General features: G+C 50.7%; 1 protein-coding gene and 1 long non-coding RNA gene across 2 annotated transcripts in view; one reads left to right on the forward strand and one right to left on the reverse strand.

Annotated features, from left to right (window-relative positions):
* The window catches only part of LOC141926953 (uncharacterized), a 36069-nt gene extending 18215 nt beyond the window's left edge, over positions 1 to 17854 (reverse strand). Inside the window, exons 1-2 of the long non-coding RNA XR_012624254.1 lie at positions 17747 to 17854; positions 4549 to 4700 (exon numbers count right to left, since the gene is read on the reverse strand). This is a non-coding gene — a long non-coding RNA (uncharacterized LOC141926953). The remainder of the gene's footprint in view (positions 1 to 4548; positions 4701 to 17746) is intronic.
* Positions 1 to 25013, forward strand: part of KY (kyphoscoliosis peptidase) — a 37653-nt gene that overhangs the window by 2037 nt on the left and 10603 nt on the right. The window contains exons 2-10 of the mRNA XM_074833451.1: positions 4955 to 5004; positions 6306 to 6359; positions 15531 to 15593; positions 17842 to 17904; positions 19977 to 20051; positions 20227 to 20268; positions 20951 to 21001; positions 23022 to 23104; positions 23478 to 23586. Of these exons, the coding sequence (XP_074689552.1) occupies positions 4955 to 5004; positions 6306 to 6359; positions 15531 to 15593; positions 17842 to 17904; positions 19977 to 20051; positions 20227 to 20268; positions 20951 to 21001; positions 23022 to 23104; positions 23478 to 23586 (590 nt within the window). The remainder of the gene's footprint in view (positions 1 to 4954; positions 5005 to 6305; positions 6360 to 15530; positions 15594 to 17841; positions 17905 to 19976; positions 20052 to 20226; positions 20269 to 20950; positions 21002 to 23021; positions 23105 to 23477; positions 23587 to 25013) is intronic.

The following is a 25013-nucleotide window of genomic DNA, read 5'->3' on the forward strand; positions in this document are numbered from 1 at the left end:
CCAGAGGTGCCGCTCCATTGGCAGGCTGCCTGCCCTGGCTTCGCGGTGCAGGGCCAGGAGGCCATGCTGATGGGCACAGCCAGCCCTACCGTGACCCCAGCTGCTGCACCCCGTGCTGGGTGCCCAGCGCCCAGCTGCATTTTAGGCTCCCCTGCGTGTGCCAGCACTGCAGCAGAATTAACACTGCTGGTTTGTTAGTCTAATTCGGAAATACTCTTGGGCCTTTTACTGGAAAAACAAAAATTATGTTTCCGTGAGCCAACATCCTGCAGAATTACAGTATCTTGGGTCTTTATTGTAAAGCACGGTCAATACTACTTGATAAGGTCAGAGTTAAAACAGACAACAGCTCTGATATCACCAGTACAATGAGTTACGATGTTTCTTGATGACCCTGTACCCATCTTTTATCATTTTAAGCAGCGCAATATGTGATAGAACCAGGGCAGGAATTTTGCTGGAAGCTCGCGAGCCTCTGCAGTGTGAGAGCATTGCTGGCGATAGTAGCCCAAAGCACAGCTTGAGCACCAACAATTTCAACTCCTTTTTGACTTCTTGCTAGCAACACATGGCCAACAAATCTTATAAATCAAAATATATTGTCTCCAGGGGTCCTCTGATCTACCACTAGCACTAAAATGAGTTACCCTAAGAAAACCTTCCCATGTTTTACAGCGGCTCAGAATTTATTCTAAAATTATATATTTTATTAATATGCATTATATATTTATATAAACTTGACCTTTTAAGAGCTGCCCTGTGCACCTGTTGAGCGTTACATATAAACCGAATATGAAATATTTCAACCAACAGCTTCAAGATGATGTGTGGGTAAAATTCAGGGCTGGGGAAAGGAGAAAAGAGGCAGGCTCAGAAAAGCAAGTACTAAAGAGAAATGTGCCTCTAACCTCAGCTCTGCAGCAGGTTCACGAGATGCTACACCCCCAGACCTCGATCCTCACACCCCAAGATGCAGACAGGAGCTCAGATGACCTCTTTAAGGTGTGCTGAGATCCCTGAGGAGAAAAACTGGAGGTGCAATGGTGACTTTAGCTGCCAAAATCTTAACAAATGAAACACTTTTTGGGCTGGTCAGCAAATAGCAGAAATGTTATAGGAATTAGGAAAAAATTCTCCAGTTTCCCACTTTCTCATGGGCCTTGTATACAAGATCTTTCCTACAGGTAACTTGATAACTCTGTCATCAAACCTCCACTAAAGCAGATCAGAAACAACTTCAGTCTTCAAGTCGTAGCTGATAACTAGTGGCAGTGAATTTCCCAACACAGGGCTTGCGGTATTAACATTTAAAAAATCACGAGACCCTCAAATATCCTGACGCTAAGTCTCATGACCTTTAAGTCAACTAGATTCAGGTTTCTTTTTCTTTGACTCTTGCTGCACTTTTGGGATGCAAATAAAAGACCTTCTTAGGTTTAGAGAACATTGCAGGGAGCCACCATCACCCATTTCCTCCCTCATTTACATTTCTGGTCCCCTAAATTCAGTTATCGTGAGGGACGATTTATTTTTAAATAGTTCTTTTAAATGTTGACACATTTTGATAATCCTTGTTTTTAAGCCAATTCACAAAAGATTTTAAAGCTCAGTTGAAATTAAGCTCCCTTTGAAGCTCAGTCTGACCCAAACCAGCATTAAGCAGGTCCTGAAGTTTGTCCAAGCTGGCTCACAAAGAAAATCTCTTTCTGCCGAGCTAGGAGTGGCTTTATGCATTTTACAAGTTACAAGGAAAGGAGAGGACTAACATTCAAAGACAGAATATTAGAAAATTCTCTAATACTGAGGTCCCAAAGCACAGCCCCATGCTGCACCGTGCCCCTGGGTGCACAATACCCAAGCAGTCCTTATTCAATCCTTTTGCCACGTTTCTGCCTTTGATAACACATTCCCCTGAACAATCAAAACCAAGTTCAGAGAAAGCCTTGCATCAGACTGCATTAATTCTGTTGGCTGAAATCAAAATGTAGAGTCAGGTGTTTGACAGCTGCTCTATAGCACTGAGTGAAAGCTCTTTCCTGCTTTTCTTCTGCATTGCCAAGGTGTATATTTTAGATAAAAGTCGTATTTCCGACCAAGGCACTCGCTGCTGCTCCTGTAAGCGAGAGGGCAGGGTCTGCTCCTGCTCTCCCCCATCATTCTCACCATCACAACATCCTGGCCCTTGGCTTTACCTGCTGCCATGAGCAGGCACAGACCCCTGACATCCCCTTCTCTGGATTGCAAATGGTCACAGAAAACCATCAAGTCCTGCTGTCCACGTTCAGCAACCCCAACATTCTGCCTCGCTGGCCACTACCCCGCAAGCCTCTCGGCTGCTGCACATCGCACCAAAGCTGGATGGAGCCGAAGGCGCGGGGACGCTGGAAGCCAGCACAGCGTGTCCCAGCACAGCCTGGCGACACTCAACCATCTCAGCTGGCTCACTCTATTTGTACGTCCAGATAAATATACATAAGACAGAGCTGAAAAGACAGAGTCAGCTCCTCTCTGAAGTCCTTCAGCTCCTGTTACCACCAGATCCCCAGTGCTCTGCGGCACGCACGCTCTTTATAGCAGCCGTCAGCCTGGCACAGCACAGAGCAGATGGTCATAACGACTTGGCCCGGGGCCACTGTCAGCCCCCGGCTCCTTGCCTCACATGATGTTCACCGTGCCACCTGGGCCTCCTGTGCACCTGCGGGGCTGGGCAGGACACCACTCAATCAGGGGCAAAGTCGGAGCAGTTGCTGGCGTGGCAGGGGTTAAAATTGAACGGTCCCAAAAATCACTGGCTTGTGGTGCCCCGGCACCTCCATCTGCTATGGATGATACTGTCCTGCTCTGTGAGCAATGGACTGGGGTAGGTGTGGGCAGAAGTCGGCAGGGAGAGACGCCCCAAGCACGGCTGATCAGCAGAGGGATGGCAGGACCTCAGGCAAATCCTCAAAAGTCTTGTTATCACCCAGTAATTACCTACTCTTGCTGACCATCACTGACACAGCTTCGCCCTGCAGCCACGGCTGCTCAGAGGTCCCAGGAAGCATCCGCTGCTGCCATTTGCCCCTAAGACAAGGGCACAAGGGGTAGAAAATGGCAGAGTGGGGCATGTGGCCAGGGCTGCAGGAGGAGCAGGGAGAGAGGTAGTGACAGCAGGGACAGAAAGCACGTCCCACACCAGGCTGGCCTCCCCTGAAGGTGTAAGGAGCCATCAGGGAGCCTGGGCACAGCCACAACCCATCATCTCCATGGAGCTGGGGACATGGGCTGGAGACCCAGGTCTTGCAGGCTGGTTGCAGGGAGCCTTAAGCAGGAGAGAAGCTATGTGCAGAGATCAGCTACGTGCATCGCTTGGGTGTTTCCCCCACAAATTTGAGGTTTTGCGCCATCACCAGTAAACTGGGTGGTTTTTTGCCAAGAGCAAAAAATTTCCTCTGTGGCACAAGAGCCCCCATGGTACCAGCACAGCAGGGGCTCGGCGACGCATTGGTTAGGGAGTTATTGCAGCATTAATGCAGCCGTGAGCACGTGAGAGCCTGAGCAGCTCTCCTCCAAAGCTCGTTCGGAGGAGCCCCGCGCAGCGAGCGGCCAGGTCGCGCACGTCCATAAAGAGGAGAGGCAGCAGCGCTCCAACTTCCTGGCACTCGGGGAATCTTCCTGGATCATGTTACGTTCATGTGTCCTTGGCTCATCTCTGTACAGTTGAAAAACACTGTAAGGGGAGCCAGTTAATTGAGACAGTTGGTCTCGCGGAGCAAAACCCAGGGAAACAGTTCCTTCCCGTTATGTTTAATTGGAGACCTGTTGCTTTAACCAAACCAGGCTGTTTGCACAGCTCTGCTTTCTGGAGATGCTCTTCATTTTGCATGAGACTGCTGGTCAGGATCAGGGTCAGGATCAGAGAGGCCGTGCTGCCTGCCGAAGCTTGGCGTTGCTCCCAGGCCGCTCTACAACATGGCCCCGAGGAGTGGCCACTTCCCCACCATTTTGGCTCATCAGATTAACCAGAATCAGGGAAGGTATTAGCGGTGATCGTACAAGGAGGGGCTGAGGGAACTGGGGTTGTTTAGTCTGGAGAAGAGGAGGCTGAGGGGAGACCTCATCGCCCTCTACAACTCCCTGAAAGGAGGGTGCAGAGAGGGGGGGATGAGTCTCTTGAGCCAAGGAACCAGCGCCAGGACAAGAGGGAATGGCCTCAAGCTGCGCCAGGGCAGGGTCAGACTGGCTCTTAGGAAGGATTTCTTTGCAGAAGGGGTTGTTGGGCGTTGGAATGGGCTGCCCAGGGCAGGGGGGGAGTCCCCATCCCTGGAGGGGTTGAAGAGTAGAGTTGACCCAGCGCTGAGGGATCTGGTGGAGTTGAGAACTGTCAGTGTGAGGTTCATGGTTGGACTGGAGGAGTTTCAAGGTGTTTTCCAACCTAGATGATTCTGTGTGTGATTCTGTGTGACTCCAGGCTCTACTGGCGCAAACTGTTCACCAGCAGATGAGCCTCAGACACCGAGTGCACCGTGCACAGCCCTCACGTGCAACGCCCTGGAGCCCTCACCTTACCTTTTCTATGGATGTTTATTTAAGGAATACTTCTAGAGCAATGAAGATGCTTTGCCTCTTCAGTAAAGTGTTTTCCCTCGTTGAACGGTCCCTGTTTCCTTGGCTCTGTGGAGGTTGTCACAGGGGTTGGGTCTTCTTTTACTTGAATAACCCTAAAGCAGACAGGGACACAAATTAGGAGAGCAAGACATGCCCTCAGTCCAAAGGTCCAGGCTCCTAACACCACTCCGACCGCGGGGCAGGGAGAAGGCAGAAGATGCTGCCACGTGCATGTCACCAATGGCTCCTCCTTGAGATAAGCTGTGTGAAGCAAGCAAACCACAGATTTGATAGTCAACTACTCACTTCCAGGTGGGCAGCTCAGTCACTGAAGAACCATGAACTGATGGTCACGTTATCCTTGCAGGCTCTGCTGGTGCTGTGGAAGCGAAGATGGAGGCAAAGCCAACGACCTCAGTAAGTCAGTTGTGGGACCAGCACTAGCAGTAGATTAGGTGGCACTGGTATTTAAAAACACAACCCGAAGTATAGCACGCTGGGGTTCATGGAGGACACTGCCTTACCTCTTCCACTCTTCCACTCTCTGGGGGTCTTGGGAAAAATAAAATAGCTTTCTCTGATCTTACCGAACAGGAGAGATAAACTCCAAGCAATGTTGTATCAGGATGTGACACGCAAATTACCAATGCCACCACCCCAGTTTCCTAATTTCCAGGGAACTAATAAATAGCATGAATGATTAAAAGAAGTATTTGATTTGGAAACAATGCTATGGGTCCACAAAGCTTTGCTACTTGTGTTCCAGTAGAGTGTTGCAGCTCACTTCTGAATTTGTTCTTCTTTTACCTCTCTAGAAGTATGTCAATATTTTACATGATGTAACAAAATATTTCTGGAAAGAAAGAAAAAGATAAAAAGACTACTCTTGCTGGCAATGAAGTGACTGATACTCCTCCCCACACAGTTTGGCTGCACTGAACCTAAGCACATCTACTCTTGCCTTTAATCCCAATATGTGTGCTTGGTTGGATTAGCAGGGAAGGGAGGGTGGCTGGTAGTCACCAGCTCATCTTCAGAAGAACCAAATTACAGGCTTTGCTGAGCACAGTGGTTGTTTCAGCACTGTGGTAAACCTGGGGCTTCTCTGGGTAATCTGAAGGAGCTGGCAGGAGAGAGAAGGCAAAGCAGAGCGTCGTTCCTGGGGTAACGGTCCATGCATGTTTCTCCTCCCCTGAAGCTCAGGCTTAGCGGGAGCCCGCAGGAATTGAACCTGTCAGGTTTCCAATAGGAAAGCTGAATGATCATCACTGTCCTTGCAACTGTCTCAATGACACGAATAATGTGCCACAGAGCTAAGGGGGACAACAGTAAATCTCCAGCTAAGAACAATGATAATGAAAGTACAGAAGTGAAAATTCATTACTTGAGTCTGCTCAGGAGCTATCCTGAGGGACCCCCTTAGGATTTCTGGGTTGCTTTAACCCTTTGGGGCTCCAACACTCACACTGATGTGCTGTGCCACTGACTGTGCTTTCCTCCCTTTTTTCCCCCGATTTCTTTATCAAAACAACTTTCTCCTTCTCTGTTCACAAAGCGCTGTGAAGAAGTCTCTGAACAAGTGCTCACCAGACCTGCAGCGTTGTGTCATTCAGCGCTCAGCTTCCTGAAACTATGCAAGCAGAACGAAAAGCATAATGTGATTTTTGGTCAGCTGCTCGAGGAAAGAGTCTAATAACATTTTCTCCTGTTTCCAACAGCTCATGTGGAGGTGCAAGCAGTGACTGGACAAGACAGACAGCCCAGCTCCACAGGTGAGTTCGTTCCCTCCTGTGTGTAGAAGTCTTTCCTGACTACTTTTTGGTCTCCTGGAGCAGAAGGGATTTATTTCAGCACTGCCAATGTTGCTTAGGATGCCCTGGCATCCTGCCAGGTCTCTGAAAAGTGAGAGATGCCCATCAGGCATCTCCATGGCAACCCCAGGATGCTCATTCCAGCCGGACGCAGTGTCTGTGTCAGAGCAGCAGGCTGTCAGGTTCATCTTCTACTGCCTTTTGGAAGGGCAACAGGAACCAAGAGGGTATCTGGTTCCTCTCGATGTACTACCAGGCTACTGGGAAAGCAGCATGCTAGCACACCTTGGGGCTTTGGCCTGGGGAACCAGACAACCAGCACTTCCAGGCTGGTAGCAAAATACCTGGCAAAGCGTGAAGGTTTGGCCAGTGCAAAAATGGTGTTTTGGACTTCTCCCACAGGCAGGGTGAGTGCCAGCGAGCACAGGCAGCCCATGCCTGGCTGCTGTTGCATGCTACAGCGAGTACCCCAGCTATCCCCCGCAGCGGGGCGGCAGGGGAAGAGGACACCGCTCCAGGCTGTCGTGTTGGCATTTTGGGTGGGAATGGCAGTAATGCAGTCAGCCTGAGAGAGGCTGTGGCCCCCAAGGAAGGCAGGAGGAGAATGCCATCAGTGCCAGCTTGATAGAGCAAACCTGTGCATCTGCCTACTGGCCCATGAACAGCATTGCTGCCCACAGTGTAAGGCAAGGAAGGGGCAGCTCCAGGCAGCACTTACCTTCCGGTCCTTGGTCAAAAAAAGTGAGTTTGCATGTGGAAGAAATAGTCCTGCCTCCCTTTGGACACGTTCTTCCTGCCAGCTAGCTTCCCATGTCGTCAGGAACATAACTGACCTCCTTTGTGTCACTCCTCATCCTGGGAACACATGGAGTCAGCAGCATTCCTGGTTCAAGGACCCCTGTGTAGCAAAACCAGGACTGATTCACCCTGAATTAAGTTTATCCATCTCTATTGGCATCATCAACACCTCATTCCATCCTGACAAGCACCAGATCCTTCATTCAAGGGCACCATCAGGTTTTGGTAGATGTAGTTCAAAGCGGTACCCACTGAAACACCAGGGTTACTCCCCCAAACAGAGGTCTCACAGCAAATTCAAACTGTTCAGCCCTCATTACTGACACTGTGGTATGTCCCACCAGCAGCAAATATGCATAGATCATCTCAAAGACAAGAGACAGTTTCCTCAATAGCTTCTCTAAATCATCGGCACACTTGCTCCTGTGGCCACTGTTGTGTCACCAGTTCATCCAATAGCTCAGGTGTCCATGACCACCATGTAGAGTATCCAGCTCCTTCCACAGCATCCTGGTTAAGAATAAATAACCCCCGTGAGAACTATTTCATGACCTTGCCTCCAAATGACCATTCAGGTCCTTTAACTCTAGCTCCAGGTAAACACAACCAGGGAGCATGCCCACCTGCAGACAAAGTTCCCAAGGAACAACCACCCCACTCTTATGGTGTCTCAGGAAGGAAGGTTTGAGGGTTTAGTCCCCTCAGGGTCATTGTCACTTCAGAAGAGTTGATTACTACCACATCTGCTTTCCTTCAAACACTGCTACTCATACTGAGCTGCACGTATTTTTTCCAAAGTTGCTTTCCATTTACATTTGTCATTGTATTAAAAACTACCAGGTTGACTGGGAAAAGGAGATAACTCATTTGCCTACTAGGTCATTAAGAAGAAGGGCTTTGCTCATCACTGCAGCAGAGAGTTGTTGATAAAATGCAAAAGACGTTGCTTGGTCTAGCAAAGTACCTTCTGCATCTCCCAGGAAGTGGCATGATGCTTATTTAATTAGAAGGGGCAAGGCTCCCTCCTGAATAAACCAGAAATAACTTTCCAGAGAAAAAAAATAAACCTGCCTGGGTATTCTGGAGGACTCTCAGAAAGAACAGCTATACAGTCTCCATCAGACTTACACAGTACAAGAGCCAGAATTTCAGAGAAGGGGTATGTGGAGAAAGCCAGTCTGCTCAGGGGGAAGACACCCCCTTCATATTTAATACTGGTATGAGTAGATAGATCATGTTTTCCACACACTCCCCCCTCATTTCTTCACCTATGTCTCTTAAAACATTTGCGACGGTACTACCCATCTCAGACGCATTTTGCATCGTACATTAACAGAGCTTGTCTGAGGGCAATTTTATGTTAAGTGGTTAACAATAAAGCACGTCGCCCAAGGACATGGCTAATGCATAATTCAGGTTACCGGGACAACTTCACAAACGATCCCTAAACCCTCTACAGGGTATCCAAAGGCTAATACAGACTGTCCCTGGAAAAGCTGAGCGAGCCATCTTGAGAGCTGGTCTTGTGGTGATTGGGAGAGGACAGAACCTCTCCCAGCCACCAGTGGAAGCCAGGAGAGCTCGCTGGCCTCCCAGTGAGGCCAGGGGGAGGGTGCCCGTCACACTTGCCCTCACTGCCTTCAAAGGATGAGTTATTTAAAGATTATAAAAGGATTAATGCCTTAATGACCACACAGAGCCTGGCCAGAACCACTCTCCTTGTCTAGAAAGGCCAGCAACAAAACATAAGCCAAGCAGCACACTGAAGGTCAACAGATCCATGCCTGGACAGACAAGGCAGCACAGCTCTCCAGCCCTGGCAACCTTTGGTGGGGAATGTCCTGCCAACAGCCCCCTCCCTGCCTCTGGCAGCCCTGAGTGCTGGGGACAGGGGCAGCCCTGCCTTCGGCTGCTGGTGCTGCAGGCAGAGTGGCATCCAGCTGCCGCCACGCGAGGGAAGGAGGAGCACCCTGCAAAGCCACCCAAAGGGGCTGAGGACACAAGGCCACTCCTGCAGGTCTCTGTCACAGGGCATCAACGTTGGTATTTTTCATTTTTAAGAAATCTTAGCAAAACATCCGCTGAACCTTCAGTTGCTGAAAGCTTGATCTTCAAGGAACATCACGGCAATGCCAGTTTTCACTGAAAAAAAGGGAAAGTAACAGAAACCTGCAGAATTATTTGCAGTCCTCTCTCTGAGCACCGAGATGTGACACTCATATTCTCTGAGCCACAGCTCCACTCCTCATCCAGCTCCATACTCATCGCATGGCTGCTCCCAGCATCTCTGTGCAGGCAGCCAGGGCAAGGGTGTCTGGTGCAATGAGTGCTGTGCCGTACCACCAGCCGGGGGATGACCAGGCTCAGCTTTCGTGGACCAGCAATCCCATCCAAGATGCATCACCTCCTGCCAGAGGCTCTCCCACCTGGGGACAGCTATTTCCCCAAGGCAAATAGACTCCAGCGAGGAGGCAGGTAGACTCCAGCTTCAAAGCATCGCCCCTGATGTGTCTCTTCCTGGGGGTCATGGTATTTGATTCAGTTCAGCACCAACCTCATTGTCTCCCTGTAATCTAAATACGTCCTGACCTCTCCTCGCAGGACTATCCCAGCCCTCAATTAGCTTCCCAGTTGTGTGGATACCAGGAAACTGAATACACGGGTTTATAGTTCAGTGGAAAGTTCTGCTGCCGTCTTAAATCATAAAGCACAGCTGCTGACACCGCAGAAGCTGCAAAATGAACAGAGCATCTGAGCAATCTGTGGTTTGGAAGCCACTGGGAGGAGAATAAGCACAGCGTCTTGCAGCTCTGTTGGAGGGAGGAAGAAAGGACAGGCAGGCCAAAAGAGTAGATTAAAACTCATCAGAGTGCAATTGTAACGCGTTATACAACATGAACGTGCCCTGGCGCTCCAAAGTTAACTTGCAATTGAGAGAGAAAATGGCAGCTGAGATTCAATGTCTACAAATGCAAAGTAATGCCTGGAGGAAAAAAAAAATATAAATTCCAAATATATACGCACACGCACACAATAATGGACTCTAAATGAGCTATTCTGATTCGGGAGACAGATCTTGGGAGTCTTTGGGGATAGCTCTGTGAAAATACCCACTCGGTGGCAGGCGAACAAAGCAAAGCTAATGCTGGGGCAGGACTTTAACAGGAAGGGCATGGAGAACAAGACAGAAATTATTGGTATGCCTGCCCGCGGAGCAGCATGTCCGGCCCTGGTTCCCCATCTCAAAAGGGGTATGATAGAGCTTAAAAGGGCACAGAGGAGCAGCAATGGGGAACAACTCCTGCACAAAGGCTCCACAGCTTGGAGGTGACTGCTGCTAATGCCTTCATGGGCGGCACAGGTGGGAGGAAAAAGGACATTATTTGTTGTAACACAGGAACCAGCAAGCATCAAATGAAAGGCAAAAGTTTTAAAGCAATGAGTATTAGCCAATTACCAAAGGTGTCAGCAAAGCCATGTTAGTTCCAAACTAAATTAAAGAGGCTGGGATTCATCTTTAGATGACATTGGCGTTGCCTCCACTGGAGTTACATGGCCAGGCTTCCCCTCTAGACAGTGGAGAAGACCCCACACCACCAGCGTGTAAACCATCTCCCCCGGGTTAGACAGCTCGAGCGGGTCAGAAGAACGTGCCCCATGTCTCTGCACTGAGGAGAAGGGCAGCCCTAGCACTTTTTCCAGGTGCAGGCATCTACAATGATCTTGGAAAAACATCTGGGCACCCTCAGCCATGGCCCTAGCAGGACCGAGGTCTCCAGCAGGCAGGGCATCTTCCCACCACACCTTCTGCCGGAGCCTTTACAGACCGCAGCAAAGGCAAAACACCTGCAGAAGAGTTAAAACGCTTTCTTGGGGAACGCAGGCTGCAATTTTCCTTTCTACCCAATGGGATTCAAATAACCTAATTCTTGCTCTACATTTGTACCATCTCTCTCTCCCCCAGATCACCCCTGGAGAAATGACAGCCATGTGGTAAATACATGTAATCATGCCACTCTGATAGCTTCTCTTGTTCTCTGGACATTAATTCATCTCCCTGGGACTTCAGTGAACATTTTAAATCCTGCAGCAAATTCCAAGAGCTGCCTTTATTTTAAAATCAACACAGCAATAAAAGACTTTCTCCTTTCCCTCCTCAAAATGTAAATTTTTTTTAGCTTCAAGAATATCCTGGCACACAGACAGATGTTGCTGGTCATGACCTTATCTCAGGCCAATGACAGGCTTCCTGTGCATGAGAAATCACATGGCTGTATAAACCTCCCAAACAAGGAGAGCTTGCTGCTGCAGGGGGAGGGAGCAGCACCCACCTCAAGCAAAACCTTTGCCTTCATGCTCATGGCACTGTCATAAAAAAACCGATCAGAAACCTCCCCTTTTCTCTCTCAAGGTACGCTTTTGTTGGGAAAATGTAGAAGAAAAGAAAATGCAAAGAAGTCCTCCAAAAACAGCTACCTTCTCCCTGATATTGTTATTTCTGGGAGAGCAGAAACTTCCTGCAGATGCTTTCATGGTGCTGGAAACACATTTTGGCTGAAGGCAGCTGAGGCTGTCAGAGGAAAGACAGCGGAGCAGTGCTCAGCCTGCAGTACTGTTGCCTGCGGGCAGCTGGGCCAGGAGCAGCCAGCACACCAGTAAGAGAAATAAAACAAGACTCTACTAATTTTTACAGCATGCCAGGAAGGAAAACGCCAGCAGTGACCAAAACAGCAACCACCACGTGCTCGGCTCCAGAGGCTCCAGCTCAGAGCTGCCAGGGAAGAAATGCATCAGCTTAACATCAGCTGGTGTCACCACAACATTCATTTGGGTGTCTGCACCGAGTTCCGCTCATGTTCTCAGTGTGTCTTGCGTTGCACCACTGAAACCTTCTTTTACCAATGTCCCCAGTCAGATTTTTTTTTTCCCTTCTTGTTGTCACTGAGCCATCACCTTCCTGGAGCTGGAGAGGAACGAGGTTAAGAGCAGATCTGGAGGAGGAACAAGCTGCTTCGCTGGAGGAGCGAGGCCAGGACGCGCAGGGAAATCTCTGTCGATGGGAGGGAGCAGCAGAAGGAAGTGGATCGCTGGGAAGATGCATTGGCCAGAGCAGGGTTTGGTGCAGGACCTGGGCAACACCAGAATTAGGATTTAGCCATGCCAATGAGGAGTTCAGGAGATCAGTGTCCCCACCCAGAAAGATGAGGGAGAAGGGACCCACAGGAACAAGGGCTGTCCCTCGGACAAGCGGCTGGGGCAATGGAGAGGAAAGGGTGCTCCTCGCTGGGTGGCACGGGCAGGAGCAGGCAGGAGTGGCAGGGCTCAGTGACAGGTGAGAGGGGGGTGCTAAAGGCCAACAGGCAGATGGCAAAACTGTGATTAGAAAGTCACTCCAGCCATAAATCTCAGGGACCTGAACCGGAGACGGGCAAGCCCCAGATGGCTTGGAAAGTCTGCCTGGCAGAGCCCAGCGTGTCTCAGTGTGCATCTGTCCCTCCCTCCTCAGGTTTAACCACCTCTAGCTAGTTCCTCACAGCCAGAGCTGAACCAGGGACCCCTGAACCTAAAGCCGCTCTGGATGCATGAACTGAAGAGGAAAACCACTGCCTGGGCTCCAACAACAAGATTATCCACCCCTGGCATGGGAGTCTTGCCGCGTTGCTGGGGGTTCCATGCAATGGCCCATCTCTGATGCTCCCCTCTTAGCAGGGATGCTGCGGGCACCGTCCAGGGGGTCACGGAGGGTGCAGGACTGTGCAAAGGTGCACCAGCAAAGCTGGATGGAGGAAGGTTCCCCGCAGCCACGTACGCTATTTCTGGATATGCTGAGGAGTTGCTTAGGGCTGGATTTGCAGGCGAGCACGGGGGCGTATCGGCTGTCCGTGCTTTGGAAGGGGCTCAGGAACAGAAAAGGGGCAGGAGATTGGGAGGCAACAGGATTTATATAGAGACGCACGGGGAAAACCCGTGTCTCCGAACACGAGTAACCTGACACCGGGCAGTAGTACCAGCTCCTGCCCGTGGATCCAGCACAACTTCCCCAGCCTGCAGCCAGAGGAACCCAGCGCTCTCACACTCCTGCCTAAAAAGCACTCGCGACACCCACAAAAAGGCACCTTGCCCGTGCCAAGCTCCCGAACCCCCCCCCTCTCCCAGCCGGTGCCTCCCGTGCCCCCGGAGCCCTTCCGCACGCTGCCGGAGAGCCCTTCGGCCCACAGGTGCTATTGCTCCCCCGGGACCACCGGCCAGGCTGGCGGGGGCTGGCAGCATGGGTGGGACGGGGGCCAAGCAGTAAAATTAGAAAGTGCCTCCCTGCCAGCCACTTCTCCGAGCTGCAGGGACCAGCTGAGCCCAGTCGCTAACCTGCACTGTAACCCTTCTTGTCCCCCATTTTGTAGGCTGGGAGAGTTGCTAGAAAGCCGGGGATTTGCATGGCTTTCCTTTTTGATTAGTGTTCTCCAGCTACCCCGGAGAGCCAGGCTCGCCGGCTGATAGGGGCAGAGGGAGGTTGGTTTTTTTGGCTCCTTTGGGGCAGTCTGGCTTGCACCCTGCAATTCCCCATGCTACTGTCACTTTGCACACTGAGCAGCCCTGCAAAGATTGATCCTCCCCGCCGCAAATGGCTGCCCATACCCAGTTTCTAGCCTCTTTCTTGCCGCCGCAGCTGCTGCCCTCCCCTCCTCTCCTCCTGCAGCAGTTATTGTTATTATTTATACTCTTAAGCATCCTTTAAGTTTCTGCTGGGGGAGAGGATTAAAAGAGAAAGCCTTTTAAGGATTTCTGCCAGCACCAGGAAGCCAATACCCCCCAGTGAACAGTGCTGCTGGGGGATTTGAGTGTAGACAAGTGCTTAGAGCAGAAAAGGGCAGAGAGAGGGGAGGGGGAGCCGGGGGCACGCTCTGAAACCAGAACCGCCACCCCCCAACCGAAACGCAGCTCCTTCCTCTGCTTTAGGAAACGGATCCCTCCTGCGATTTCCTTTCAAAGGTGACTTGTAACCTCTTCATTAGGGTCGGCTTTGGCACAGCACTCATGGTGCAGTTGGCAGGGCCAGCCCGCCGGTGCTGTGGCTTGGGGGGGAGCACGCTTGCCTTTCCAAGGGTGGAAAATAAACACGGCAGCTCGCAGCAGCAGCAGCAGATCGGCGGCGGGACCGGCACCCTGGCCATGCTCTGATGGGTACCATGGACTTTAAGACAGATCCCAGTGCAGTAACGATCAATTTGCTGCTTATTGTCCACCCTGAGGAGACAGCGATCAAGCAGAAAGGGCAGAGAGAGGGGCAGACAGAAGGCAGCCGCGGCGCAGGTAACGTCCCGCCCGTGTTGGTGCGAGGGAGGGGAGGGCTGCAGGTGCAGCACCGGCTGCCCGGGAGGCGGTGAACCGAAGCAGTGGCTTTGGAGCAGGGTTTGGGCTTCTCCCCTCCCCTTTCTCCTCTTTTCCTTTGCAGACATGCTGCAACACCCCAAACTTCAAACTATTTTTTGTAGAAACCCAGTGTGCCTTTACTGGTCCTCTTGGTGCAGGAGAGCCCTTGCTCGTGCGGTGTTGCGTGCTGCACGTTGCTCGGCACGCAGCCCTGGGGCATGCAACCCAGGGCGCAGGAGGAGGCAACATACACACGGATACTAATTTGAGGACCGTGTTTACACCTCGCTTTGTCCTGTGGTGGCACTAAGATGCCTCCATGGGCTCTCTCGGCTGTGCGAGGGGAGCAGGGAGAGACCTCAGCAGTTTCACCCCAGACCAGCGCCTACTACAATGGAATACAGGCGCAAAACTGTTTTGTTTGAAGTGTGGCTGGGCTTTGTCTCCAAGGATGACTGCCCCGAGCCATTTATAGCTACAGTTTGGGACAGTCTCCCTGGCCCAGCTCCTATTCTTCATGGGATCTTCCAAAAAGCTAAGGCTGTGCTCTGCAACTGTAAGGGAACCCTCCCTGTAGAAGCAAAAGGAGAAAAAGGGTATTCCTGCCCTAAAACCTTGGGGAAAAGCTAGATTTTCAGAAAACCAGTTCCAGGCTAACAAGGATAGGCAAAGCTAACCCAGAAGTTGTGGTCATACTTCATCTAACACAACATCCAGCACCTACCCAAATACAAGCAAGCTCTATTGAAGCAACTTAGACCTGGACTATTTCACTTTCTTCCTCCTGGTATTTCATACTCTATGCTGCAACAAATGTTGCAGGTGAGACAGGGAAGGTGGATCCTGATGACACCTGGGTTCAGCTGGAATATGGGTTACATGAAAGGTTTTGGGGTGGTTGGCCCCCAGGCAGTGCCAAAACCTCACTCCAGGACAGCCTGACCATATTTTGGTTATGTTTTATAGGTTTGCAGGACGATGGAAATGGAAACAGCAGATCGCAGCCACCTCAGGGGAGAGACCTTAATGGTATGTCATCTTCTCACTCTACTGATAAACTAACCACAGTACACAAAACCCATTTGCAAGCTTTTAGCACACAGCTGTGCCTCCTGAGCATAAATGAGCTGGAAACAACCCAAACCTTTCCAGCGCATTGGGGGGCTTCAGCAGAGTCACACGGAGGGCCTCAGGCCCCACGCCACACGAAACATCCCCTCCGTGCTCTCCTCTGCCCTGGGGCCGGGATGCACATCGGTGGCACGGCAGAGCCCGTGTGCACAGCCATCTGCAGGGGATTCTCCTGCAAGCTGCCATGGAGCTCGCTCATATTTCAGGTGCGCGGAGCTCTTGCGTTTCACAGCCAGCTGATGGCAGGGGAAATTCAGTGCCCCAAATTGCTCAGGTTGCAGATAGAGCTTCCAGAGACTTCCCCAGCACTCACGGCTTAAGCAAGGTCTGGGTGTGCAAGAAACCTTTGGGGTTTCAGCCCATCTATCCACCAGTCCTTTCTTCATCTCCCCTGTTCAGAGATTGCCGAGTGCAAGGCAGGTGTGGGTGCTATCCAGGAACAAATAGTCTTGAATGTTCCCCTGCCAATTCCTCACCCCTCTGCCCTGAAACAGTTCAAAAGCAACATCTGAAGAGATGACACCTGGCTGCACACAGCCAGGCTGCAGGACTGTGATGCAACAGGACAGAGCAGCTCCTGGGGAAGGGAGTCAGACCATCTGACTTGCTTTCCTGAGTCTAAGCCTAATGTGGTGTCTAGCAGAGAAAGGCAGGGGGAAAAGATAAAACAACAGGTAATTCTTATGGTACCAAAGAGTGGATTCTAGTTATACCAAACAGGAGCTTTGCTTCCACAGGCCAAGCAATAGCAGCATATGAAAGCCACGGCTGTGCCCAGTACGGTGCTTGATAGGAGCCCTGATCCAAGCCCCTCTGAAATCAGTGGTGGCTGGATGGCACTCATAGACTGCGAGCAAGCAATATATCAGGGCAAGATACAACTTTGGGGTTTGTTTTTTTTATTTTTTTTATAAATCTTATGGTCTCAGACCCCAGATAACAAAAGCCTCCGCTCCAGGAAGCAGATGAATATTCACACTCTCTCGCTAGTCCATCATACTCAAGAGGGTCTTCAACCAGAGCTGCAGAGCACAAGTCAGAGACTCCATTACGAGTGAGAGGACAGTATCGATCATTTGCCACCCCAAACTAATGGCAGGAGTATTTAGTATGCATGTGGGAAACCTTCCCTTGCAGCTCTTTCTTAGGCACAATTTAAATCCCTGTGAGGATAACTAAGGAATTCAGACGCCAGAGGAGCAGGCAGAGCTTTTGCTCCTCTAGCACCACAGGGGTTAATAAATTCCCCTTTAATCAGCCGTGTTAGCATCTTGATGAAGCCTCTGACACCACCGAGCAGCTGGTGCTGCCGCAATATTTACAAACTGTATTACATAAGCCTCGCCCCAACCCCACGGAGGCAAACGGGCTGCGGCCCCATGCTGCGCCGCAAAAATCTCATCATTCACGGGCCTGATCCTTGTCACAGCCATGAGGTACGAATGGTATCTGGCCTTCAGGATGAGCTGTGAAAACCAGGTTCCTTGCACTGGTCTGTGGTGGCTGGCAGGACGGTGATCCTATGACGCTTTGAAAAAGAGTGAGGGATCACCCTGGCGTCCTGGCCAACATCCACCCCGCCTCCGGCAAGGCTCGAGCATCCGAAGCCGCGCGGGAGCTCGGGCTCAGTGTCGCCTGGCATTTGCTGACCGTCCTGGCTAACTGTCAGCGCAGCCCTGGGAAGCGGATTTATGCTGCCTGCAATCCCCCAGGCACGCCCGGTGCTCCCCACACCTCCCTCTGCCCCAAGGGCCCTGGGGCTAGCTGGCATCACCGAGACAGTCGGGGGCTCCCAGAGCACAGAGGGGAGAGGTGGAAATTAGGATGAGATGCTCACAACCACCCCAATGCTCCCACTCAGGGACCGCATCGCCTCCAAGCCCCCCACGCTGCCCTTCCCTCTCTCCCACCTCTCCAAACACCACCCTAAACCCCCCACCCCAAGCAGCAGCGCCCAGTCCAGCCCTTCCCTAGGCTGGAGCATCCCTCTGGAGCGAGGCCAGGTGTCCCTGGACCACGAGCAATTGGGCTTCGAAGCCGTCGTTACTTACTTCGCTGCTGAGCAAAGGCACAGATTGAATCCACCTCCACACCAGGCATCTCCATTCTCTTCAAGGCTCTGAGATGTTTTTCTTTATGCAACCAGGCCAGCGAGTGTCCAGGGAGCCCTGCAAGCAGACACAAGCCATTACTTCGTACTCTAATGAAGGTAAGTAGCATCCCAGGGGATACTGTTTTTTCAGAGCAGGGCTTCAGTGAGCTTCCACTCAAGCTTTTTCTGTAATAAAATAACGTCAGAACACTCCAAAAGAGTAAAAAAGCGCCACCCTGACAATTTTGTGATCTTGAGCACGAAGAAAATCTCCAGGGAGCCTGGAGAATCCTTGTGTCTTTCAGCGTGGATGCATGGAGGTGGGTCCTGGAGCACCTGGGTTCCACCATCCCCCTGATCACCAGGACGTGGCATAATCAGAAAGCATGGTAAGGACATACTCCTGCCTATGTTGGATATTCCAGTGCTGATGGAAGGGTGCAAGGGCTGGAAGAAATAATATTGGCAGAAGTTTAGCTTAAGACACAGCTGGCTGCACAAGTCCTGTCATAGGATAGATCCTTCCAAGGAGCCATCCCTCGTTAGAGCGTGCTGGGCCAGCTGCACCCCAAAACCAAGGACTGGTCTGGCCACAGAGAACAAGGAGAAGAGCAAGTGTTTCCTTATGAAGGATATCTTGATTAGGAATAGTAAAAAAAACAAAAAGTCATAAAAACATCAGTAACCATTTCATACCATTGGTTTTTAAAGTGATGCATGTAGCACTTTGAAAAATTTCTGTGGAATTATGTTTTTTCATTTGTTAAATGCCTTTTAAACTTCCTGGAAGGCAGCATTCCTCGCTGTTAAATTTGTTCCTTGAAAACAAAGAAATTTAATTTATGGGGAAAAACCGAGAAAGTGGAAGTTGGCAAGAAAACCCACAAAAACCCAAAGCTAAAAATAACCTTGAGAAATAAAAAAGGACTCTGGAAAATATAAAAATCTTAAGGAAATCATACCGTTTGCACAATATTGTTTCTCCCTTTGAGAAACAACTTCATTTTACCTTCGAATTAACTGACAAAATACACCAGCCAGCTCTAATCTTGACACCCTGATATTTCAATCATCCCAGAACTGCAGTCAAACTCAAGGATTTAAAAGGCTTTTTTTTACAGTTTTCCTGCCTTCTGCTTTGGGAGCTTAAAGGACATCAAACCTTTCTGCGTAATCACAGGAGATATTTAACTTTTTCTAAAGTTAAATGCTGTGGAAAAACTTAGTATATGATGAAAGCGCAGATTCCTACCTAATTAGCTGGTTCCAAGAGCTGGCTTTCAAGGAAAACCCCAGATGTCACGAGAGTCTTGATAAAATTGTAGGAGGTAGCACATGCGATTGGATGGCAACCCCGAGGTGTATTAACATCTTGACCTTCAGTCTCCAAAGTAACCTCTGTCTGATCTGACACGGGGAGCCCAGGAGCATGCTGAGGTCCTCCAGGGAACCTCGGTGGTTGCAAAACCTTCTGAAATACTTGCTAAAAAAAAAAATGCAGTCTCTTTCTTTTCAGGTAATTCTTATAAGACACTCTCTAACTTTTTTCCTTGTACTTCTCTTTATGAAACTTTAAATCCAAGACCCCTGGGTTTCCCTGTGAGGTTGTTCTGGAGCATCATGGCATGCAGAGCACCAGCCCCACAGCATGCCTGGACCACAGCCGGCTCTGCCAGGACGCTGCCTCTTACAAGCAACAGCCTTTGCCAAAAATTTTAATACGACAAGTCAAACCACTTTCATAGCTCTGAGCCTTTTTCTGTTCGATTCCAAGAAAAATCAATGAAAGAAATTGATTCTCTGCTTACCGTATCTCCATCAAGAGCTATTTAATATGGTGATAAACTTTTTTTTAAGCTGCCACATAATCCTTGCTGAGGACCTCTGCTTTATTTACGATCTGCTTTACCACCTGTTAGGCTATAATGAGCCATCTTTTATTTTTTGAGAATTACAAATCACACTGGAGGTGACCACAGGCTTTCTGACTGTACAGTTTATCTTAAGGGTGCTTTGTTTTGCCCGGAAACCCAAACGCTTTGGTACCTTCACAATCGCCAGAGCTGCTGCTTCTTTTGCTAAAGTTAAAGAGCGGGATTCGGCGATGCCTTGGCAGGCAATCCTGCCCTTCTCCTCCACGCCCTCATTAGTTTTCCCTTTCTCAGGCAGTTTGTCATCATTCCTTGCAGGAACCCAAGTGACGGTGGAGATTCATCCCAAGGATACCACCCCACAACTCTTCAAGAAACTCTCCTTTGGAAAAGGTACAGCCCAGGCTTTAAACCCTGGCAGAGTGGGCCAAGGGTGGGAGGGCGAAGGGACCACATCCTTCCCTTGGGAAGGGAGGGCAAGAAGCCTGGGAGCTCGAGGAGATGCTGCACCCCTCGAGCCAGGGCAGAGGTTGCGATGATTGCACTAACCATGCCGAGGTTGTTGCAGGTCCCCGGAGGCTGCCCAGCCTGAGAGGTCAGGACAATAAAGGTGAGGCTCTGCTCTACCACGGCGCTTATCTCCAAGCTAGCCCTCATCCAGAAGGTCGTTTCCAGGAGGAGACAGGCTCCCTTCTCCCCATGGGGGCTCAAGGCTCTTGAAAGGATGCCAACACCTCTGCCAACTCTCCCTGCTGGGCAGGTTCTGCTGGAGCCTGCCCGCACCTGGGGCTTGAGGAGCAAATCCTTCTGCTCCTGGGGTGGGGGTCTCCTCCTCCCTTGGCTCTGGGATAAGGTGGGTGGTGACGGTCTGGAGGCCGCAGTGTCCCTCAGAAATCCTCAGCTGCCGCAAAGCTCTGGAGATCAGCTCTCCCTTCTTCCATGCCCGGGGAGGTTTGGCCGTGTGGTGTGCAGGGGTTTGATGTCCCCAGCCCTCCGGCTAGAACAGGAGATGCCTGACTGCTGGGGAATGTGGCCTCTGCAGAGCCACAGGACAGCAGGGAGGGGACACAGAGCACGCTGCGGTCCAGACAGCTTGCTTCATCCCTCTCCCCTCGGCACCTGCACTCTGCAGGGTGTTGACATCCACGTCCGAATGCAGGGGAATGGGCAAAGAAAAGCCTCAATTTCAGCTTTTCCCACCCACTCCTGTTCCCCAGAATCACTTATTTCTGTTTGTCTTTTTTCTCCTGCCAACAACTGCTCACCCCACGCTCCCTTCTCCACTTCGCTAGGTTTCCAGAGGACCGAAGCCCCACGGCCACCAGGAGGAAAAGACCTGCATGGTAACTATCAGCTGTCCCCTCTCCCCACGCCGGTGGCACGGTGTGGGGCACACTGTGGGGCAGTCCCAGATAGGAAGCCCATCAGTCCTAGAAACAGGGCTTGCCCTACTGTGAGCCTAGACTGAAGTGCACGGACAAGGGATTTAATTTGTATTACCACGAGTAGCGTTCCGCTTCCCAACCCGCTGTTCATCGGGGTGGCAGATGGGAACAGCTTTGTGAATGTCACACCTGCCCGAGACCTTCCCAAGGCTCCACACCCGAGGAAGGCTACTCTGAAAACAGGCACGATGCACGCTTCCTAACTGCACAGGGCTACGTGAGTTACTGCAGATCCCACATCTGCGGGGAGCTTTGGCAGCTATAACCTGACAAAGACAAAAACTGATAACCAGTTTTTAAAAAAATATCCCATTCCCAAAAGGCAAAAAGTAATTTTCAGAGCTGTAGAGAGTGGGAACCTTTAAACGCATAAATCTGCTTTATCTCTCTTTAGGTCAGCATAATAGCCCTTTTCAGGGAAAACTGAGATAAACAAACAAGCCTGTTAAAGAAACAGATGCCGTGTGCCTACACGCTGATTTTGGCAGACCGGCGCCTGCCCAGCACAGGGACGCTCTTGCATCCCGCCTGGCAGGCTGCAGTGTCACTGGGATGTGGGATGCGAGATGCCCCATAGCCCGTCCCTGGGGCAGGGGCTTCCAAGAAGAGCAGAGCTCACATTAACGAAACACCTTTGCAGGTCAGGAACAGACCTTCTGGCCACCTCCCCAGTGGGCTGGAGCTGGCAGCAAAGGGGCCAAAGCCCCGTTTTGGGGAGATGGAGAGGGAATAGGTGATGAATACAGATTTCAGAAGCGCTGCTGGCCTCTCGGCTAGGATAGGATGCTCTTGGAGCCTCTCGTGCATCCCACTCCCACTGGTACTCGCTGAGCAGGCAGCAGAGGGGTGTCCCGCTTGCTTAGCGAGGGTCATGAAACCAGGCGAAGCCTCTGCGCCCCTACACACCACCCAAGGCAACCCACTGCTGCTCGTCACCCCTCTCCAGGCAAGCAGCAGCTCTATGGCACCATTCATTCACCTCTCCCGGCTCTCGGGAGCCACACAACAGCATTTTCACTTTGTGATCTCTTTTAAATCCTTTCTTCTAGAGAAATAACAAGCCTACAGAGATAGCTAGAAGAATCTCTTTAGTCCTGAACGGCTCTGACAGGACATGACAGGGGGAGAGATTGCTGTAGAGCTCAATTCTCCTCTCACCAGCTCAGAAGAAAAGGGTGGGCTGAGCAGACGGCGGTCCAGGGGAGACGTCCATCCGATATGCCTGTACACCGAGCTGCAGCTGCATCACTTGGGTGGCTCACTGATGAGAGAGAACAGTGGCAGCTCATTCAGAGACTGTTGAAAAAAATAAGTTATCCGATTAATTAGGGCAAGTTATTAACCCTTCGTTCACACTGAGTAGAACCAGGAGCCTAGAGCCTGCAGAGATGCAGACAAGAGGGGTAGGCACACCAATTTTAGCCTGACTGCTCCCCATGTTCCATTTTTCATGTGCTTGAATTTGTGCAGAGTTGTAGCCCTTTCCCATGCAAAACAGGCATCGCTTTCAACAAAGCTACTGGAAAAATCCAGCTCTTTAGTGGGTTTTTTAAAAAGTCATGGTTTTGACAGGGCTTCCACAGTATAGATTTTCCCTGATACTTCTGCATTATATCTCATGCACCTCCATATAATATTCTGGGATTTTCTATGCTGTTATGCAGCGCCAAAGACACAGGGGCACCTCCCGCTCCAGCATTGCCCAAATTATACCAGACTAGACAGGATGGCTCCTGCTTTCCATGCAGCTGGCAGGGACCTTCGGCGAGTGTCCTCACGTCCTCTGCTCCCTAAGCACCCGCTGATGGATGCCTCTGCGGGTCGGGCAGGAGCTCTGCAGTGTCCCCTTGTTCAAGCTTACAGCCAGGAAAAAATACCCCCTCCCTTCCCGAGACAATGACAACTCATTTCTTCCCAGCATATCCATGGGACAAATCCTCTTTGAAATCCATGCCAGTAGATCTGCAGCAATTTGAGAAGCTGGATGCCTACGCATTAAAAGTAAGTCTTGCTTTTGCCTCTGTCCTCCTCCCAGCTCTCCTGCAGGGATGTTCCTTGAAACCAGCACTAACACCAGCTTAGTCTGAGCTATCAGGACAAGTGCCTCAAAATCTCCCAAACAAGTGCAAAAGCATTTCCCTGCAAACATCAGCAACAGAGATCCCACTCTAGGAGAGAAACTATGACCAAAATTACTTGCTTGAAACCTGGAACTACAGCTTTTTATTTCTATTTTTAATGAAGCTTGAGTTAGAGCAGTCTCCTGGCAGGTGGGGTCTCACTAGCTTTAGAAGAACAAGGGAGTGAGGAGGAAGGGAGATCTACCATAGCAATTTCTTCACCATGATCTTGCAATGTTCCTCCTCACAAACAGGTAAACATCACGAACAGTGTAGAGGAACTCGTTAAAGCCCTGCTTAAACAAGCCCGTACTGATCTGGAAAAAGTTCGAGCCATATGGATGTGGATATGCCATCACATAGGTAGGTTGAGATCTTCAGTTGAGAAGATAAGGCTGTTGCTGTCACCCCTGTCACGCTGCCATTGCAGTTTACTACCCATCTTGTGGGTTGGCTTCACATGGTGGGTAGGAGGAAGGCTTTCTGGGTGTATTTATCCAGAAATGTATTCAGAGGTTCTCTCACCATGTCTGTTTCCATAGTCCCTCTCCGAGCACTGCCAGCCCCTACAAGGTTTGTGTGTAAATGATTTCTTTCCACATGATGAATCTGTAACTCCTACCTGATTACTCGAAGGTGTACCCACACAAGTCACTGTCATCTAAGCTGTTGGAGCATGAAGCCAGCCTGCCAAGCACCAGAGGCTTGGTCGTCACGTTCAGAGCCATCCAGCGCCACCAGAAGTTTCACCCCCAGCACTGTCCTGAACCCCTGCACCCCCCACGCAGCCCTTCCCAGCGTGCTCTGCACGTCAGTGCCTTTGCTCTGGGAAGGTCTCGGCATAGTGTAGGTACCACCAGAAAGCATCAAGCTGCCTTGCTCAGCTCGCCGTCATCACAGCTGCTTCTGCAGCCCCTCTGTTGCTCCCTCTTTGGGCAGCAGACCACCCCTTGCAAGCAGCAGCCTGGACAGCCCATCTCAGGTGAGGTGTCCTCTTGCCTCTGACAGTCTCTTGGCTGCTTCACTGCCAGCTTTGCCCCTGTGTTTTGTTGGATACATCCCGTGCTCCAGCTTCTAGCCGGTACCTAACTGCATTCATCCTGTTGACACGTCCATCAGCTGTGTCAGCACAGCACATCAGAGAGGTCAGCTTTCATAAAACATGCTGGCACCTGCGTGATTGCCATTCCTGTCTGTACGTGCACCCTTTCAACCTCCATGAGAACTGCAATCACTCCATTTCCCCTGCCCCTTCCTACCCAACCCGAGCAACACCGGAGTTTCAGAAACAGCCAAGAGGTGGGAAGAGGACAAGAAAGGAGGAGAAGGCAGGATTTGTAGCCTCTCCAGCTGGGCACATCAGAGGGGGCAAAAGGCTTCTTGCCACCTCAAGCTCCTTGGTGGGGGGAAACTGGATGTAAAACGTGATTGGATTTTGCACAGCATATGCAGAAATGTTTCTTTCCCATTAACACTTGGGGGTAGAGGGGGAGAATAACAGCTATTCTTTCCCTCATCTCTTGCGCACCCTGACAGGCTCTGGTATAGCTCCATTAGCTGGCTGAACCAGCCAGCTGATGGAGAGCAGAAGAGCAATTTGGGAAGCACTGGCCTAATCTCATGCCCCCTGAGATCAGCAGAGCTTTGCCAGCAACTGCACAGTTCACATAGTCAGGTCAATCCTAAGAAGCTTTAATCTTGCCCTTAAATATGCAGACTGCTGATTTCACTGAATTTCCCGAAACCAAGCATTTGACTCATTCAGTCTTTACACTATTAACTCATTTCTG

Source organism: Strix aluco, chromosome 9, assembly GCF_031877795.1.
Source record: "Strix aluco isolate bStrAlu1 chromosome 9, bStrAlu1.hap1, whole genome shotgun sequence".
NCBI lineage: Eukaryota > Metazoa > Chordata > Aves > Strigiformes > Strigidae > Strix > Strix aluco.